The 20,089-nt window shown below is 33.2% G+C and overlaps 1 protein-coding gene across 2 annotated transcripts; it reads right to left on the bottom strand.

Annotated features, from left to right (window-relative positions):
- Nucleotides 1-7,282: 7,282 nt before the first annotated feature.
- LOC141667311 (phosphatidylinositol/phosphatidylcholine transfer protein SFH8-like) lies at nucleotides 7,283-13,182 on the bottom strand. 2 transcript variants are annotated; one of them, XM_074473742.1, is made up of 15 exons: nucleotides 12,959-13,182; nucleotides 12,793-12,863; nucleotides 11,949-12,252; nucleotides 11,026-11,125; nucleotides 10,610-10,876; nucleotides 10,423-10,500; nucleotides 10,216-10,317; nucleotides 10,069-10,118; nucleotides 9,829-9,928; nucleotides 9,542-9,640; nucleotides 9,328-9,444; nucleotides 8,947-9,079; nucleotides 8,317-8,726; nucleotides 7,735-7,809; nucleotides 7,283-7,596 (listed from the first exon to the last, which is right to left on the bottom strand). In XM_074473742.1, the coding sequence occupies exons 2-15, from the start codon at nucleotides 12,824-12,826 to the stop codon at nucleotides 7,579-7,581; spliced, it is 1,887 nt and encodes a 628-aa protein (XP_074329843.1). In that variant the 5' UTR covers nucleotides 12,827-12,863; nucleotides 12,959-13,182; the 3' UTR covers nucleotides 7,283-7,578. The 2 variants fall into 2 exon arrangements, with proteins under 2 accessions (XP_074329843.1, XP_074329844.1); XM_074473743.1 differs by having other exon boundaries at nucleotides 9,328-9,441; nucleotides 12,959-13,181.
- Between the last annotated feature and the right edge of the window lie 6,907 nt (nucleotides 13,183-20,089).

Below are 20,089 nucleotides of genomic sequence, written 5' to 3'. Positions count from 1 at the left end.
ATTGTATTAGAGAATAGTATAGAGATATCCATTATTCTTGAGAGAGAAGGGAGAGAGGCAGCTAGAGAGCGAGATTGGGAGGAGCGAAGGGATTCGTCCAGATTTCAAAGGAACTCTTCAAGTTGTATTCTCTGTATTCAAATTCTCAACTCATGATTTGTGGTTTTTATATATATTTGTTTTCTTCATATATCATGAGTAGCTAATCCCTTAATCCAAGAGTTGGGTAGTATTCTTTGGCTTTTTGTGCTTGTTTAGTTGTATTGTGAATTTCTTGTGATTGTTAATCTTTCATTGAGGGCTTAACACAATTGAGGGAGTCGCGAACCTTTGATTGTATCTATAAGAATTATAACGAACCGGGAGAGGAGTTATAATTCCAGTAAATGATATGATAGACACAATTTAAGTATTAGATCCGGAGATTGATATGAGAATTGTGAAACATGTAATCCTTGGTTTTTAATAGTCTATAATTGTACTTTGTATGACCATGGGATTGGCGTTCAATGGATATTTGTAGTCACTACCTTGGGAGAGGATTTTATAAACAATAGAAGGATTGTTTTTAACAAAATAAGAACAAAAATTAGACATTCATGATAACCATTGAAGGACCCTGATTCTTGGATTGTTTTCCCTCATAGTTATTATATAGTATTATTTACTTATTAGATTATTTAGTTGATAATTACACACATCCACGAATTATTCTCCACACTTCTGAACTGTAAGAGATAAAAGAATTGAAATTGGTGTTGATATTAGTCCTTCCCTGAGAATGAACTTCTAAAAATACACATCAACAATACACAATGATTGTTTAGACTTTTTAGTGATAAAATATTTTGTAGTATTTCAGTTTTTTTCTTTTCAGTCTTTGATGATTCTTGTTATGATAGATATTTTGGGTAGATGTAATCTTTGAGTTAAAGATTTGTCAATACTAATTGTAGTTTATGTAGTTCCAATATTTATGGGTGTATTGTAATTGAAACTTTTTGTATTTGGAATCGACAATATCTCCGTGCAACTTCATTCATATCGTATTAAAGTGTCTGTATAAGATTGTTATATTCATGGTGATGACGTGTAATTAACAATATATGTGTGTCGCATGAGATATGTATTTGAGAATATATTATAGTGATGACTGTGTTGATATTGGTCATATATGGATTGTTTTCTAATATAGTGATTAATATAGCGTTATTTTAATCGTTGACGACTTTTATTCGTGAATGATTTCAGCCTTTCTTCATATACTAATTTAATAATAATATTTATTTATTTATTAAAATTATTTTTATAAATTCGACTCAATTGTCATAACTCAATTGTCATAACTGTCAATTTTATGAAATAATTTTATGATATTTGTCGTGATTAATATGATTATATTTTTATAAATATTATAGAATGGATTCAATCAAATAATATAATTTAGTTCTATCTTATAATTAACTTTAATTAAATATATGTTGTCAGTAATAAATAGGGATAAAATATATCTATTGAGCTATTGTATATATTCCATCGTAAATGTATAATACTTGATTTCAGTTTGATTAACTCTGCTTCATATCGTGTGTATTTGACGAAATATTACATATATGTTAATTTAAAAATATTATTTAATAATATGATAAAAAGTAGCAAATGTAAAAGAAAAATATGATTATAAGTTATTAATAAGTCTCAATAATTGAAATATAAAATATTTATTCGTTTAAAGACACACAAAGATACTTAATATGAGTTTGATTAACAACGCACATGTTATAAGTAACACAAAGTGGTTAGAGCTCTTACAAATCAATTGTAAGACCTAGGTTAGATTTCCTAGAAAAATATTTTTCCAAAAAATAACACATACAAGGGTAAATTAGTCATTTCAATGAGAATAAAAATATCATGATAATTTTATCACCATGTTCTCCTATTATTTATAGAAAAGATGTGTTTTTAATTCATTTATGTGTTTTTGTATATGCACGCTTATTTTTAAATTTATATATTATAAATTTAATATGTTGATTGTGCGATTCGAATCTCACACCCTCTATATAATAATAGTTAAGAAATATGGTTTCCATCAATTTGATCTCATCAATTTAATCTGAAATGGCTGATAATTTTGAATCGAGTGAATTGAGTGACGAGAAGACTATCAACAAAATTTTAGCTCTGCCGGCGATATAAACTCACTTGTTAATTTACCATTTGTAAAAGAAAATCTGGTTAATTTACCTTTCGTTCTTTTTTATATCTAGTCAACATTTTAATTTCCACAAGTCCCAAACAAACAATTAAGTTTCCAAAAATAATAAATCTATACTGTATTATAATAACCGGAATATAATATAATTTGACTCAACTGTTATCCCTTATTTTAGTTATTAAATATAAATAAATTAATTAAACACATGTTTAATTACCAAATTGTTAAACTAAGTCCTTATCCTATAAAATTATGACCACATCTTATCCTATTATTTTATTATAAATTTATAATTATTATATGTTTATATAAATATATAGAATTTATTATATAATTGATTTATTATATAATTGAATAAATAAAAAATATAAAAATATTAACGGAATCCGTGTATCGGACCTGATTTAAGTTGTATAAATAAAACAAGGGATCTTTCGGAACAGAAGTAGTATATATTTTTTATTGAAGAGTGCTGGATAGACTGATAGACATGCATGCAAATAACAACAAATGAAACACCATTCTTGTTATTTATTAGTTCCGCGTCAAGGGGTACACGAAATATATAGCTAGGGGGTGCATGGAAACGGAATCAACAATCACGGTAACAGAAGCACTTCCAGTTGCCTCGTTTGTGACAAGCACCGTGTTTGGCTCCTTCCCATTCCTTGCATTGTTTATCACAGTTTTGTGTGTTTTTGCAATTCCCTGACCATGTCAAGCTTGGCTTTTCGCAGAGAGCCCCATCAACTCCCTTCATTGTTCCTGCAACACCCAAACAATTAACCCCACAACAATAATAATAATAAAACAACTAAACACATTTGTTTATGACAATGAAACTTTTTTATAGGTTTCGTTTCAGTTTTAACGCCTAAACAAGGGGAATAAATTGAGGAGGAACTAATTACCTGTATTAGCAACAAGGATGAAAGCAAGAAATATGGCTAGTAAAATAGAGGAGCTGGTGTTCTTGGCCATGTTTAAAAGATTGTTATGAAAAATGAACAAGATCTCCAAACTAGGCACTACTTATTTGGAAAGTTTTGCTATTTTTGGGAAATAGAGTTTCGTGTTTGAATTATATTGTTAAACCCCAGCCCGCCTTAATTTGTACATGTAACACGTAGCAAAACTCAAGACTACGTGGCAATCTTTGAAGTTGGAACACAAAATGTAATTTTGCAAGTACAAATGTCAAGAAATTTTGTTTTGAATCCAGTCCTATGTGAAGATTATTACGTGGTGTATGTACAAATTTTATCTACTTACTAACTTTATATTGAAAAAAAAGTAAATCCAGATTGACTGCATGTAAAAAATCTAGTTATTAACTTTTATCTAGTTATTAACTTTGTGAATCAATGAGCATTAACCGATCTTCAATTAGACCACAGATCTGAATACATCCAACACACATTTACAAATTTCTGGAAAATCAGGTTCTTCCTGGTATTATGTACTTGCAGAAACTGCTTAATGTATGTCTAGTTTCTACTACATTAGCGTAAATAAAAGGTGAGTTGAAACAAAACTGAGGGACCTTGATTAGTCTATGTACAAAATCCCCCCTTTTAGTTCATCAGCATAACAATGTAGCACATGTTACAAGCTAACATTCTAGGATACAATTCTGAATAACTAGCTCACTATATATCATAACCAATCAAATATCTCTGTTCAACACATAACCAGTAGACACGGCACTGGTTCAAACACACTGGCTCTAACCCCTCTCTCTCTCTCTCTCTCTCGCTCTCTCATGTTCTATAGAATACCCACATCTTAATTAGGAGTCTTCAATACCTTGACGTCACTCATCCCGAGTCCTGACACTGTGTTCGCAATCAACAAATTCTCACAATTCATGCATCATCATACTAAATTCAATCACCTCTTCTCAAATGGTTACTTCGTCAAAGTCAAGGTCCTTATAAATAACTGAATTAACTATATTGGGACTCTCCTACTCATTTTCATCCCTTGTACCCATTGGAAGGGTGACGAGGATAATGCTGTATCCAACTTGCTTAGATGGGGTCGCTACCCACACTCTCGGAGCTCTAAAAGCAACGGTTCATTGTTTGCTCTTCAATCAAATCTGACTACAGCGCTGTAGCTCAGAGTTATTGATAAACTTACACGGCTGGGCATAAGTTTGGTCTTACCAACCTCTACAACGGTGATCAGCTATGATTATCAGTTTATTCGGTGAAAGGTGTAAACTAACTTTTTTCCATGTCAAATTATCACAGAGCAACTTACTGGACAACGGTTCCAAATGCTACTTTCCTAATTATCGACTGATCTTGGTCAGTACCAAATAGTTGGTTCCATCAATTATATAATTTAGTTAGTAGCTGTGTATGTTCTTTTTTTATCATCCTTTCAAATTAGCTTTCAGTTTTGGAAGTTGTTAGACGGGCTATTGTTTTCTTAGACTTAGATTTATAAATTGAGCTGTGTCATTATGAAATTCTCAAGCTTTTGATTCAGTATCTCAACAACTTCAATGTAAAAAGCTAAAATTCAGCAATTGACAACCTTTGTATGCAACAGAAAAATATAACTAGAAGAAGATTGGAAAACCGTGGAAATGTTATTTAGCAGGAAAAAAAAACCGTGAAAATGATAAATACAAGTAACAAGATGGCAATAAAACGCGAAGCAAGCTTCAGAACAACAGTAGAAAAATATAAGTAGCTTAAGCAAGCAAGAAAACCAAGTCATTTAACGGTCATATGTTACTAAATTCACTATTTCCAGTAAATACACTTCGCTGCAAAGTCTGGTATGTTTAATTTCAGTGAAGGGGTCCAAAATCTATACATATTCATATCTTAGCAAGAGTCTAAAATTTCTTCTGGCAGATATAATGGCTGGTATACTGGGCATGACCAAGCAAAAAGGTTACTAAGTATGAACTTGTCCAGGTTTCTAACAATAAGCCTCTTCAGCAAACAAAATTACCTGAGGGCTGAGGGATGAGGGCTGAGGGCAACATTTGTACTAGAATTAAGCTTTTTTCACAGACATTCGAATCGCTGTAAACATTAACAAAAGAACCCTCTTGCTCTTGGACAGTGCTGAATCTCCAACAGCAGTTCCTCACAATTTTATGCATTCATAAAACATGGACCAAGTGATTTAAGAACAAAATAAACATGTTTTATCCTTCTTTATCTAAAATATTTCAGTTCTTGGTCAAACAAACAGCTTCAAAATACACAGAGACTCATTGGGTAGTTTCAAGAATCTCTGTCCAACAGAATCTGGGTTTTTTCTTGAAATTTTAAAAAACGGGAATGATGCAGATGTCATTACATATTTAATTATGCAGTTCTTCAGGGAAGTTGGCTTGTAGCAACAGTAGTACTACAAACACATTACTAGTTTTTTTTTCCAAGAAAATGGGTAGGGTATGATTGGGTTTGGGTTGTTGCTAAAACTCCGACAGAAACAAAAGATTCTTTTAAGTTTAAACAACAAAATGGACCACATGGACCATATCCAAAACAATCTTGATTTTTTTTTTCAGAAAAAAACAGGACAAGAAATAGTAGAACACATGCTCTACAAACACAAGTATATTGTCTTACATGGAAGGATCAGATCCGGCTCTAACAGCCAACCTGAGCTCATTGTCACTCTTCAAAACAGACCCAGTACTAACCATTTTGCTTGTATCATCTGCATCTATATATTCTGGAAAATTGTTGCAATTTTTGTTATAGTTGCCGGTTTTTGATTAAGAAGCTGGGGTTTTGGTGGGGTTTTGCAACACAAATGCCTCTAACCTTTGGTTTTCAGTGCTCATTTTTATGGTTATTTTACCTTTTGAGGCAGATTTGTGTGGATAAATTGTATTATTGGTCTTGAAGTAAGGCCTATAACAGGGATATTCAATGGCTGCCATTGCTTTTGCACAACCTCTTTTGCTTGTTTCCAACACTTGGCAATTTTATCATCCATTCTGTTTCTAGTTTCTACAAACAGCAAATTTTAAATTTTAAAAACAACCTTTTCTCGATATTTAGACATATGTAGTAAACTACAATAATTAGCCTTAAAAAGACTACAGTAACTTTACCTTGTCAAGGAAACCTGTCTGGGCAATTCATAAATTTGGTATTGATAATAGATATAAATAGTTTATTAATACTCATTTCATCAAGGTTTATTTCGTGTCAAGTTAAAGTTCGTTAACATAAACTTAAACACAACACTGTTCACCAAATTACTTCAGTGTTCGCATATAGTAGTAAACAAATACAAACACTATCATATCATGTTGTCTATAAAATTATCTTTGTGTTCGCATATCCAAAATTTAAATCATGTAGGATTTAAAGTTATCAATAAATAATTTACCATTGGTGTTAGTCAACTTTCAACCTGATTACAGTTAATTTCTGTATTTATGCATAACTTTTGCAGTTATTTTAATTATAGAATCCCTCTTGGTATACTAACTGTCCCAATCATTTCTTTACACTTTGCTTTTCGGATCTCCTGTCCAATTTTTTAAATTTCAAAACTTGTCAAAATTAGTCAATGGGTCCCATCACTTTCCTCATTTTCCTCCCTTTTCACACTATTTTTACTCCACTATCCCCTTTTTATATATTAAAAATTAACGGATCCAACCACTTCACCCACTTTTCTTCCTTTTTTCACTACTTTATACATATTTTTTAACCTTTGTACCCAAATCAAACGTAAAAAATTGGCCGAAACGGAAGAATTACAACATAAAATACCAAGTCATGAAAAACTGTAGAGTAATTCACAAGTAGAGTAATTCACAAGAGTTAACCGTTAAGATTTGTTCAGCAATCTCAGAAACCCGCTGAATTATAATGCAAATTTTTGATTAAATAAAGTTATTTCGAGGTCATAATTGATTGCACATTTTTTATGGGGTATAAGTATTTTGAGAGATTTCAGTTGCAGATATCTTGGTAAGTTCGGTTGGTAAAACACGAAAGACTTTCTTCTCCTTTCAGAAATTTTACTGATTGCTATAAAAAATTCATACAGCATACGAGTAACCCAATGCAATGGTTGAAGCAGGCCTTAAATAATGTGAGATCACTTCATGTAAAACATACATTAATCACTCATTGTAGGTTGAGAAAATAGGACACAAACTTATACATAATTGTACCCCATCACGGTGTCAACTTACACAGGCTACAACTTCTCGGCCAGATAAATATAGGTACAACGTGCATAATGTGTATAACAACATAAACTAATAGAGAACCAAACATATTTAGCAAAAAAAAAAAGGAAAGAGAAAGAAACATATCCACACATATGAGCCAAGCACATCTACACACAGCAACCTTCCACTTTCACCAGCAAGATTTTTTCTGCTCCCGCATGAAACAGAACTGTCAGTTGAGTGTGCGAGCACGTATACAGTTGTGTGTGTGTGCGTGCGCGCATTGGTGGATAGAGAGGGAGGGACTGTAATGAAGTGAGTTTTGAACACATACATAAAAACTTACCCGGAACTTAGCTTCTTCTTGACTGTCTATATAAGCAAGCAATTCCTCTTGCCTCATCCAAGCTTCGTGAAGAGCCTGCCCAGAAAGAAGCAATGTCACCATGGAGTGAGTACCAGAATACGAGTACTTATGGAAGTCTCAAATAACTCGTAAAAGAAACGGGAAGGCCTTTATGAGAAAAGTATTTATTTGACATAGAAAAAGGTACATCAAAGAAAAATACATATTTTTTATATAAAAAAAGGTATCTGCCTACTCATGATGCTTGAAGATGCGAAATATTGCTATTGTAATAACATACACAGTTATTCCAAGGCCAATATTTACTAGCCAGGCACAGTATAAATGAATCCATTCCAGAATCATCGGGTTTAAAGCCTAACTAGATTTAATTACTTCACATGACATATTTCAGGTCATAGGGTCAAGCATTTTGTTGGAATACATAGAAGAAAATAAGTCACTCATGTTACATGAATACAGAAAACTGGCCGTCCATACCACTATAAGCCCCAGGATAGCTTCTGCCACATAGATATAACAGAAACAAGTAGTAATATTAGTATCTAAAACAGATTTCACCTTTTTGGTAGCAATTAACTCAGCTTCTAGAGCATCCACACGGCAAACAGCAGCATTCAGTAATTCTGCTTTCTCGTAAGGCATCTCAGAGGGCTTTGCGTTAATTGTGTCCATCTTTTCTTCAAGTTCACCTAGTCTTTTGAGAACAGAAGAGAGCAAATCTGTCTCAGAAGATTTTGGAGTTGGTGAAGGGGGGCATAATTCATCCTTGGGCATTGCATCAGTGGTAAATTTCTGAACATTTTGGTCACTATTGGAAGATTTTCCAGGATGTATACTGGTTATGTTCCTGGCTACCGAGTAAAAGTATGTGTAAAGGGTCATAAAGAAAGTCATAAGCAAGGCTATGATCTGAGCACGATTTGTCTCAGGTGCCTTCTGAGAGGCAGGTAGTGTAGGTGTAGGCGTCCCTGAACCAAGTATAAATAGTCATATATTATCAAACATCATGAGCAGATAATGCAACCAATGTAATATGAGACTTCAAAATTAATATTCTCGGATAAAGAAACTAAATGTAAACACCATAACATAGTTCAGTTTATGTGTGTGCGCACGAGCGTGCGTGCAAATAAATAGGACGATAATTTACATTACATTTGGTAGTCTGTAGTCAAGCTTAAGGCTAACCTTTTGAAGTATTAATTTTTTTAAAGGATGCTTGTTTCTTCCATCCAACATCAACAGCCTTGTCAACCATGGGTACATATTCATCATAGCCCAAGAAGGTATTAGCATGGCTAGCAGATCCATTTATTTTGGCCTGTATGATTTTTTTCCAAAGTAAGTAAAATAAATAAGGAAGATCATGACAGACTTTGATAAAGAGTGCCAATATTTGCACGTCATGGCTAGATAAGAGAACTGCCATTTTCGAATATATAACGAACCTAAATTCCATGTATCTATCCCAGTGTAAAAATACAAAATGCAAAACAAAAAAGCTAATATAACAAGCACGCATTCGTGTTTCTTCTAAACGCATAAGTATTCCACAAATAATAAACATACTTCTTCACGAACAGGAGTCAAACGAAGACTAGAATAACTCCTCATTGCTTTGGGAGAAGCAATGTCTTCAGCTTCAGATCCTGACTCGGCAGTGGATGTGTCACTGCCTTTTACCTGCTTCAGTGAAACATAAGAAAAATAGAATTACCGTAACTGAAAGATGGTGCACCACAAGTATCCAGCAATAGAACAGAAATAGACCACAATATCATACCACGGGGTAGCGAGGCTTAACATAAGCAACTACCTTTCCCTCGCTATTTAAAACTTTAACAACCTGTCTGGCATGTCCGGCTTCCCCGCTAAGAACCATCTGCAAAGTAAAAAAGAAAAACTTTTGCATTTTATACTGATAAATCCAAATAAGACTCCTGGAAAATATTTTATTTTGGTTGCTAACTATTTACTCAATTCAGGATAACTTTCAAGAGTTAAGATATTATACTAAATATACCAACAAGCAGGGAAGGGAAAAGAAAAGTAGTCGGACAGGAACAAAACCTTTAAAATGTCAGGGTTTTTCCATGGCCCTTTATCAGAACGAAGACAGCCTCCTTGATCTGCACAAGTACATGTACCCCCAAGAAATTCTGGCAGTTCACTATACAATAGGAAAAAAAGGAACACCCAAAAGATGCAAAACTACTCAAAAGTCAAAACAGATGTTCTGGACAAATAATTGCAAACCGAATAGAGCTTTAGTCCTAGATTAATTTTGAAGATTGTAAAATACTAAATTACCTTCCATCTATGATCTCAAGCAGTTTGTTCTGATATTTGTTTCCAAGTACCTACAGTTTCAAACAAGAGTAATATGGTTCAGGTTGGCACAAACAGGAGATGTGAAAAGTAACGCCTCTAAATCTGTCAAAGAATATATTAATTTACATGAATCTTCGAAGTCGTTTTGGGATCCAGAAAAGACTTGACAGTACTCCACAGCAGTCTAAAACCAGCACCGGCATTGATGATAAACATTTGATGAAGCGACTGCCCACAAGATCAGAAAATTGAGAAATTTAATCAAATTAATACTGGTTCATTGTATCAGAAAAAAAGTAATGTAATTGATTGACAAATGATAGTCAAGATTACTTCAGGGTAGTTGTCACCATCTATTTTCTGGAGCCGCATAACAAGTTCACGTGCTACCTTGGTAAAATTCTTCAACCCCTTCATAATTAAGAGCAGGGATAAAATGCTTAAATATATCAAGGTATATGATAATGCTTTGAACTAAGATGCTAATATATGAAAAATAGGTACTGTTGAGAAACTATACCACGCCTTGAACATCCAAAATCGTCGTGCTTGAATCTATGTGCCTTTTTGCAGCAATCGAACATGCAGGAAACTTAATTTTGAAAGTTTTCTCAAACTCTCTTACATGGTATTTTACATACCGATCCATACTTGTTACTTGCATAAGTTTGTTAGGCTCAACTTTTCCTAATCTCTCAATATAAACAGGTCTCCCCTCTTTATCCACGCCATGATTACCTTGAGGGTAATATTTCAGAACTTCATTGTGCTCTTTAAATTCAAAATCCTGGTAAAATATCAACAAACGAAGTGGCATTGTTAAAATAATAAAGAAAACAGAAATGGCACACTATGTCGATGCTTCTTCAGAGTTCAAGATCCTGACATACTTAAGTATGCAAACAGCAAATTTGAGCAAAACTAAGATGGAAATACCTCCAAAATTGTGTCAGTGCCAAAATCCTTCCTCCACTGAATCATCTCAGCCCACATATGCTTTGCCTTTTCAATGTCAAACTTCCTCGCTTTCAAAAATCTGAAAAAAAATACCAAGTTACTAAACACAGGTTGCGAAGATACTAGGACCTATAAAGTTACAGGGCTTATACTTTCTATGTCGAAATTTAGTACATCCTAATTCTTTGACCAAGATGACCTATCTCTAAATTTTACGACACTGCTACAATTGTAAGTAAGTTTGTTACATAATGAGCTCACATATCACCAAATTACCATCTAAACAGTTGATGCCTTGTAAGACTTGGTAGACAGTCCTACAGTTTAGTTTATATGGAACTGTTTAGATATTTAAAATCTTCTGAATCTCGAAAAATTTAAAGTGATGTGATTATACAGATAAATATTAGACAGAAGACTAGACTCCGGTCCACAAGGTGTTGCATAGAAAAGAAAAAAGCAGTAATATTCATTTCGTGTGACATCATAAATATAATAAAATAGATACATGATGGATCACACAGATTTCATTATATTCAGATTTTATTATATTTTTCAAATGTTAGGCTCAACTTATCATAGATAACAGGAAAGCACAAATTTAACAATAATTTTGTACACAATCCCAATAGTACCTTCAAATTTAATGAATAACGTATAATGTCCTAGACATTTGTACCACATAATATGAAATTAAAGATGTATTATCTCCGGTTTCTTGCACTTTCCATTGTAGTATACACAGAAGGAAAGCAAATGAGTTTAAAAGTGACTTTGTGAATAAAGGGAATGTACACAATGACTCCTTACAAACTGAAGCACAAGTTTCCAACATATTTTCTCCTAAACATATAAAAATACCATACGTGATACGTCCAACAATTAACACAAGTCGTGATTACCTCAACATCATATGATAATCATCATGTTGTTCAGGAAGTAATTCATCCAACACAAGTGTTTGACGAAACGCATCCACGGCCTGTAGCTCCTCGGAATCCCGAATATCCTCAATAGAAACAGAGCTAACTCGAACATCACTCTTCCGTCTGCTGCTCTTCTTCTTGAGAGAATGTTTAAACTTGGAAGATGCATTTAATGCTTTCTTTTTCAAAGAGCCCATTCTCGTCCTTCTTTCATCCTCAGAATTCTCAAAATCAGACTTTCTTTCTCTTCTCTCATCATTACCAGAGGAACCCTCAAAACCTATCAAATGATCCAAAGAATTATATATCAATAGAAATTACAACAAATTACAGAAAAATGAGGACAAACATTATAAACTTACGAAAAATCAACAATCTCCCTACAATAATCACAAACTCAATCACACATCACCAAAAAGTAGATAATTCTCAAAATTAATAAAATCAACAAATTTAAAAAAACCAAAATTATTAATCCGGCACAAGTCAACCGTCACTACAGAGATCCTCGTAGTTAGAAACCCTATTTTCTTTCCAACACAATTATAATTTTATCATAATTCATAACATAAACTAAAGTCAGCTGAACTATATACAAACAGACTTAATCTTCCCCGATATTATTTGTTCATTTATAGAAACTTAAAAACTCAAACCTTTCGATTATTACCAGAAATTATCCACTTTTCGACAATCAACAAACATATACACAACAAAACACCATATCAAACACAAAAAACACCACAATGTCATAAAATTAACACACACACGCACATAAATAACACAAACAATGAAAAAAAATGAAATGAATTAAACTTACAAGGCCTCGCGAACCGATCCAGAGGCCCTGACATCTCTTCCTTCACAAAAAGCCCTAATTTTCACAACAACCTGTAAAAAACAACACAATTAATTAATTAATTCACCTACATTTACTCAAATTAATCCATCAAATCTCACAATTCGAATAATTGAAATTCTGTTACCTCGAATTAATCAATCACGAATCTCGAGGTTGATTTTGCGGTGATATCAATGCATCCACGAGATGTATGTATATGTGTATGTATAGGTGAATAGATAAGTGTCACAGATGAGTAGTGTATTAATTGAAGATGTATAGGTGTGTGTATAGGTTCAGAGATTTTTGTATGTATGGATTGATCGCCGACGACGATAGAGAAAGCGAGCTTGTATGTATGTATGTATATGTTTTTAATACGAGCAAACAAAAAACAAAACAACTTGGCCAAAAACAATTCAAAAATTTTGAGGCGTCATTTATTTATTTGTATAATTTATATTAATATTAAGAGTATATTTCAATTATAATTGAAAACTTTAATTATTTTAAGTTTTTTTTTCATTTTATTATCTTACTAAAATATTTACAACAATACAATATAATACTCAAAATCAGTTAAATATGTAATTAATTCAATCGAATTTTTGTATTGCATTTAACATTACATAGAGTTGCACAAACTTATTCAATATTACATCCAGTTGAATCGACTTGTAAAGAAATCGGATTTTTACAAAAGATTCATATATTTTTAATAAAAAATATTTTACAAATTCTTTTAAAAATAATATTACTTTTACAAATATATTTTTGATCTAAGATATTTTTTCAGAAAAACCGTTATAAATATTTAATATCACAACCACAACTTATTATCGCGGAAGGATTTTTGTAAGATAGCATCTATTAATATACTATACCCCTTACTATATTTACTTATTTTCGGCGACCAGTTAAAAGGTGACACGTGGCAGTAAAGTGAGCGAGTTGTTCGGCGGACAAAAGAGACTTCTTCGACTGAGTTGGGGTACCGAGTTTGACTCGGTTTAACTCGAGGTGGTTGTAGAAATTTAAGATATTTTTTTATTGTTGGGAGGGGATAATAATAATTGAAATTAAATAGCTGGGGCTTTGGTGTATTATTGGTTGACTGGTTCGTGAATTTTATAAAAAATACGAAAATCGGAATATTTGCTTATGCCGATGATGATGAGCTGCATTTTGACATTTGTGATTTATCATTTGTTATATCTTTTTTACACGTTTCAACGTGGTGGTTTAAGCCGCTTGTTAGAAACTATTATAATAACTTGTGCGAGACATGAGTTATTTTCTAGATTTTTTTTTACATCATATAATTATATTTATAAAATTCTTAATCGTTTTCTTATTGATAAATATTGCTTAACGTCTAAAACATATTAAATACAAGTTGAGTATCTGTCAATATGTATGACTTTCATGTAAACATTAATAACGGTCATTACGTTTTTAATATATCTCATTAATCATAATACATAGAATTGGATGGCTTTATAAATGTGGATCAGATTCGTGGTCGGACCAGATTCGTGGTCATAATAGGTCAATGCGTGACTTGGATTCAGTATATAGAGCAAAGCTGGGAGCCTTGCTCGGGGTTAGTGTGTGACTGATCAGCAACCAAACCCTGGTTGTTTGTATCGTGTAATTTGTATTTACTAAATTAATACAAGCAGGCTAGTCACTGTACGTGTAAAAGGAAAATATTGAAGTTAATCCATCAAATATTGTCAATATATTTATAAAAAGAAACTAGAAATTAACATATATGTATATTGCAGAGTTGAGTAAATTTTTTGAGTTTTGGTCAAATAAACCCGAAGTAATGAGATATTTTATTACTAAAGTCATTACTAATTTACAATTTACTTGCTTAATTTAGAAGGATTATTAATGCATAATTAAAGTGGTCTAAGACCTGCAACCGTAATATTCAACAAAGTAGAATTTACACTATAATTAATATAAGTTAAATTTTTAAGAAAAATATTTTTTTAATTCAACATTAATGTTGATTTAATATCATTGCTAATGTCTTAATTTATTAACTAAAGTTGATCCCGGTTGTGTACTTAGCTTTTAATCCTCCCCATTATACAAAGTTAATTTTATAAGATTTTAGATAATTGTCAATTCATAAATTAAAATTGACATAATATATTTAGTTTTTAACACATTGGAAAAAAACTTAAATTTAATTGATCATTCTTATTTTCAGAACATAAAAAACTTTTGTTATTTTCTTCTAGTATATATATCAATTACTCTGAAATAAAGCCCGCAAGGATTGGTTCAGTTGGTTAAAGAGGAGATAACTATCCTCTTGGTCACAGATTCGAATCTCACGGGAGGAGAATTTATGATTATGCCTCCTGAGTCAGAGTTGGTTTACCTTGATTTATGTGGTTTGCAGGCTATTACGTGAGCTAGTGGGGTTTACCCCGTGCGCGCGCGAAGGATAGCGGTTGCGGGTTCCCTACGATAAAAAAAACTCTAAAATACACCATTAAAATTGAATCTTTTAATATTGGTAAAGATAAAGTCACATGTGTGTGTATGTATGTAAATTATTATTTATTATATTTTCGAGTAAATTATGTTGGTCTCGTTTATTTATATGCTAGATATCTTGGTCATGTATATATCTAATTGTTATTCAGTTAATTACTCAAATAACATGTATTTATGATTATTCAACAATTATAATTATCTAATAAATAAATTACAATAATTTATATATCGTAGTCATAGTAGCACTAACAATCAAACAATATCTGTTTTTACTCAACAGAGAATAATTCATGGATGTGACATAAAAATAATTCATATATCGTAAAGACTAACTACTGATATTCAGAAGTTTTTTTTCAAGAATTTGAAGATAAATTTGTACTAATATCATCATTCAAATCATTTTGAAGTTTCTTTCATTTATGATTCTAATATTTCTTTTTATAGTAAATTGATAACATTGTATATTATTTTTCTAAAATTAAATATTTTCAATTTGATGAATTTTTTTAACTATTAGTTGAACTTGGTAATTCTTTCAAAATATCGACTAATATTAATTTTTTTTAGATAGCATAACATGGTTTAAATCAAATATTACAATACATTATAGTTTTGAGCTTTTTTCAAATAATTCAAATAGTTGTACGATATTTTTCTACACTAACTATTTTTTTTTGTAAATTTATTATTGCTAATTTTAAATTATTTTTTTTCAAAATATTGAATTCTATAATTTTTCAAGTTTCTTATATATATATATATATATATGAGTTAAGTTATGTTGAGTCCTTGTTTTTAGTTGAGTACGGGATTCCATATATGTTCTGCAAGTAAAATAGTATAAATTTTTTTGTAAAATGTATTATAATGTAAATCATGTTCTACAAATATCACTATTTTAATAAATATCTTGCAAATCTCATACATTTGACAAGTTGAACATTGCAGAACATATGATTTTACATAACATGATCAGTTTGAAGAACTTACGTATATGTTAGAACGTTAACACGCATAATAATACAAGCAAGTATACGTGTTCACACGTAATATAGAATTAATTCTAGTTCGTTCCCACAGAGACTCTTTCAAGTTAACTTTAATCTATGCACTTATGCAACAATTGTATGGTTATTATTCAATGCTAAGATGATAACAAGTTGAGATTGTTTATAACTACGAGATTATACTAACTAATATTAACTAAGAGATTAAAATGTTGATTTACTTATATAACACAAACATGAGATTCTAACTTCATTACTACTTCATTCAATAGCCTTTTTGTTCTTAACCTTAGCATGCAATGGTGATGACACTAATCAGATAACATGAAACTAATAAACGCCAACTTTCGTTGTACGAATACCCTACTACCAGGCATCCATAAAAGAGATAGAAGCTGAATAGACACCAATTATATTGAGACCTTATATGTCTATAGAATTTGACAACATAACGGTTTAATGCGCAAGTTATCGATCATGATTACATAGGGCAAGTAAGATGGTTAAAATTACCTACGAATTATGCATAACAATACATGAACCTATGCTAGCATGGCAAGTTCTAAACCCCTATATTCACTTTCACTTCAATGGAGATTAACACGCTATCTTATAAGTTTGCGACGCTCATAAGACGAATAATCACAACCAATACTAGGATATCATACAATCACCACACACTAAGGTATCGAACAAATTAACTAAAGAAATCCATAAGTAAATCCGTTAGAACCCCACGATAACGATTAGCCCATAACCGAACTCATCATCACCGTGGGTTCCGATAAAAGCATGGTATAATAAACTAAGTCTTTATAAACTGAATAATAAAACCAAAGTACATTAAACAAGAGTAATAGGTTCAACAAATAAGAAAACTAGCATATAAGATTACAACTTAAAACAAAGAACCACAAGAATAAACTAGATCCTCTTCGCCTTGGTTGAATTGTGTTATACGGTCTTCTTACGTCTTCTCCTTGCTCCTTGTTGCGTGCTTCTTATGAAAAATGACCTTAAGTTATCATTATATAGCAGCCCATGCAGATTAGAAGTCCTGAAAATCAATTCTCTACTTGAAACAGGATTCTGAATTCTCGTCCTGACGCGGCTGCGCGCTTCACCAGCGCGGGCACGCTATCTTCCTGACAAACTGGCGCGGCCGCGCGCTAGCACAGCGCGGGCGCACTGACATTCTGGAAAATCTGATTTGCTTTCTTTTATTTGCTGGTTCTTGATGACATTCCACGAGCAAACTCCCAGGATACCTTCCTAATACCAATTTAGCGCCAAAGCAATGCTAATCTCCTCGATCCCTTATTTATGCCTGAAATGCAAAATACTACAAAAACGTATCAAAAACACAACAACTTGAGTACAAAACACCAATTCAAGCCTTTATAGGACGTTCTAAGTGGACATAAATGCCACTTAACACACCCCCAAACTTGAACCGATGCTTGTCCTCAAGCATAACCAGACTCAAAGAACAAGAAATAAAAAAATGCATGAATGCAACTACATGAATGCAACGATCCCCTCAGATTAACTAAACCAACCAATGAGCAACATCTCAATAATTGTGGTTATTCACACAAAGATCAATTAAATCCCACTAATCAACTCACAAGCCAGAAACGTGCGTGTGTGCAGATGCTTAACATATATACTGTCGTAACTAGATCAATACTCATGACTCACTACTCATCAAGGCAATCACAAGGTTATAAATAGAATAAAAGCTAAACTCAAAATGACTGACAACACTTCAATTTTTATATCGGAGTTATACACGGATTCATGTTTTTATTCACAACACATAACAACACAAATATGCTTATTTGACCGTGTAATGAGTGAGTTCCACAAAAGACTTATGCAAGAATACCCATGTAACGAGCATTAGGTTAGTGGATCCCATACTATTAAAGCCTTAGGTCACTAGGCACAAAGTCCCCTAAGAACTTAATAACTCGAGTATTAAATAGCCCACTCGTGATCAAATATGCATCAACACATATTTTTTTTCTTTTTTTTCATTTTTTATTTTTTTTTCAACAATTTCTGAATGAGTGCGTTTCGCTCCATCTCGTTCAACCCTAGACTACTCATATAAATATGAGCCGGCTACTAGCCATTTGACACCTAGCCACAACAACTTGCAATGAAATCCAATGTGCTACTCCAATTTTTAAAATCTCCATGTTATATTATCATTCAGAGAATATCCTAAATTCTAAATATAAACAAACGATTAAACCTCGACAAACAAACAAACTATGACCATGATCTAGCACTCAAGCAACCTATAAGACTTAGTGAAATTTTTATTGCTTCTAGCATGCAAATCAACTCGATAGAACTTAACATCACTATACACGACATCACTACACTAGCATCAATATCACAAATCAATCGGTAAAGTAAACTTAAGGGATCATGTTATAATGCACATGCAATCTATATGCAACATACTAACATGCAGAATAAAAAAAAACTACATGACATTATAAATATGCATCTATATGAACTAAACTAGCATGAATATGCAAACTATATGAGACTCACACATACATATATTCATTAACTACCACCCCCAAACTTAAAATATTCATTATCCTCGGTAAAGGTTATAGTAACGAATCAGACATACCTACTCGGAATCAGGATCATCACCCTCTGCGGGTGGAATATCAGGAGGCGGATACACAGAGTCCTCACCAAATACTGGCCACTGGATGTCAACTCCTGTGGCTCTGAATGCAGTCCCCAATGCTTGGTGCAAACCTGCTATGGATGTCATGCATCGCATCCATCCTTCTCATCAAGCGCCTATATTGCGCTGAACTCAAACCAGCACCGCCCTCAACATCATGTTGTTGCTGCTGCTGTGAAGAACTAGGCTCACCCCTCTGAGCTCTCCAAGCTGCTCTACTAGCCTGGGCTGAACCACCAGCATATGTCTGATCCGCTGACCGTCCACCCGGCAAGTGCTTATATGAATAACCGAACCCCTTCTCATCAGCCTTTCCACCGTACCACTCCTGCATCACTGCTATAGTTGAACTATCAATCGGGGTACTAGGCATCTGCAGCTGCTCGTGTGCTGGCCAATGAACTCCAACTTCCACATACAGCTTCGTCACAATCGACGCATACGGAATAGCACCCGTAGTGCTCCCTCGAAGAAACCTCAAAATCCCCTGATAAATAATGGACCCAAGTCCACATAATCACCCTGCAGAATACCCCACAACAGCTTTGCCCGGTTCACCGTAACATCATGCACATGTGATGAAGGTATAATGTTAGCACAAATAAACGAGTTCCATGCACGGGCATACCTGTTCATACACGATGCAGGGAAAGTAACATACTCGTTCATACCCCTCTTGAGTTTCCAATGAGTCTCGTGGACACACAATGTAGCCACAATTAAATCCAGGACAAAATCTTCCTCCATCTTCGTCACCCAATTATCCTGACCATTCTGTCTCTCGGGCTGGCTAATCACCCTCCGAATAGCCTCCATAGTATAATCCATCGTCAATCTACTAACCATAGAACACCCTTCTTATCCGCCTTCACGTTCGCGTAAAACTCGCGAACCACACTCATGAGCACAGCAGCGGGTGCCTCACAAAAAGCAACCCAACCCATCTCAATAATCATCTCCAACAGCTTACCATCTCTCCTTGATGGCAGAAAACCTCGCTCCTTGGTTATGGGCTTCGAAAGCAGCCTCGTAT

This window comes from Apium graveolens, chromosome 6, assembly GCF_009905375.1.
Source record: "Apium graveolens cultivar Ventura chromosome 6, ASM990537v1, whole genome shotgun sequence".
NCBI classification, from domain to species: Eukaryota; Viridiplantae; Streptophyta; class Magnoliopsida; order Apiales; family Apiaceae; genus Apium; species Apium graveolens.
The sequence above is the reverse complement of the archived record's forward strand: the minus strand, read 5'-3'. Positions and strand labels throughout refer to the sequence as shown.

Coding starts and splice junctions, on each gene's coding strand:
- LOC141667311 (XM_074473742.1), bottom strand. CDS start 12,826: ATGTCAGGGCCTCTGGATCGGTTCGCGAGGCCTT. Junction 11,126..11,948: donor GATTATCATATGATGTTGAG/GTAATCACGACT, acceptor ATTTTTTTTCAG/ATTTTTGAAAGCGAGGAAGT. Junction 7,810..8,316: donor AGTTAATTGCTACCAAAAAG/GTGAAATCTGTT, acceptor CTTTCTGGGCAG/GCTCTTCACGAAGCTTGGAT.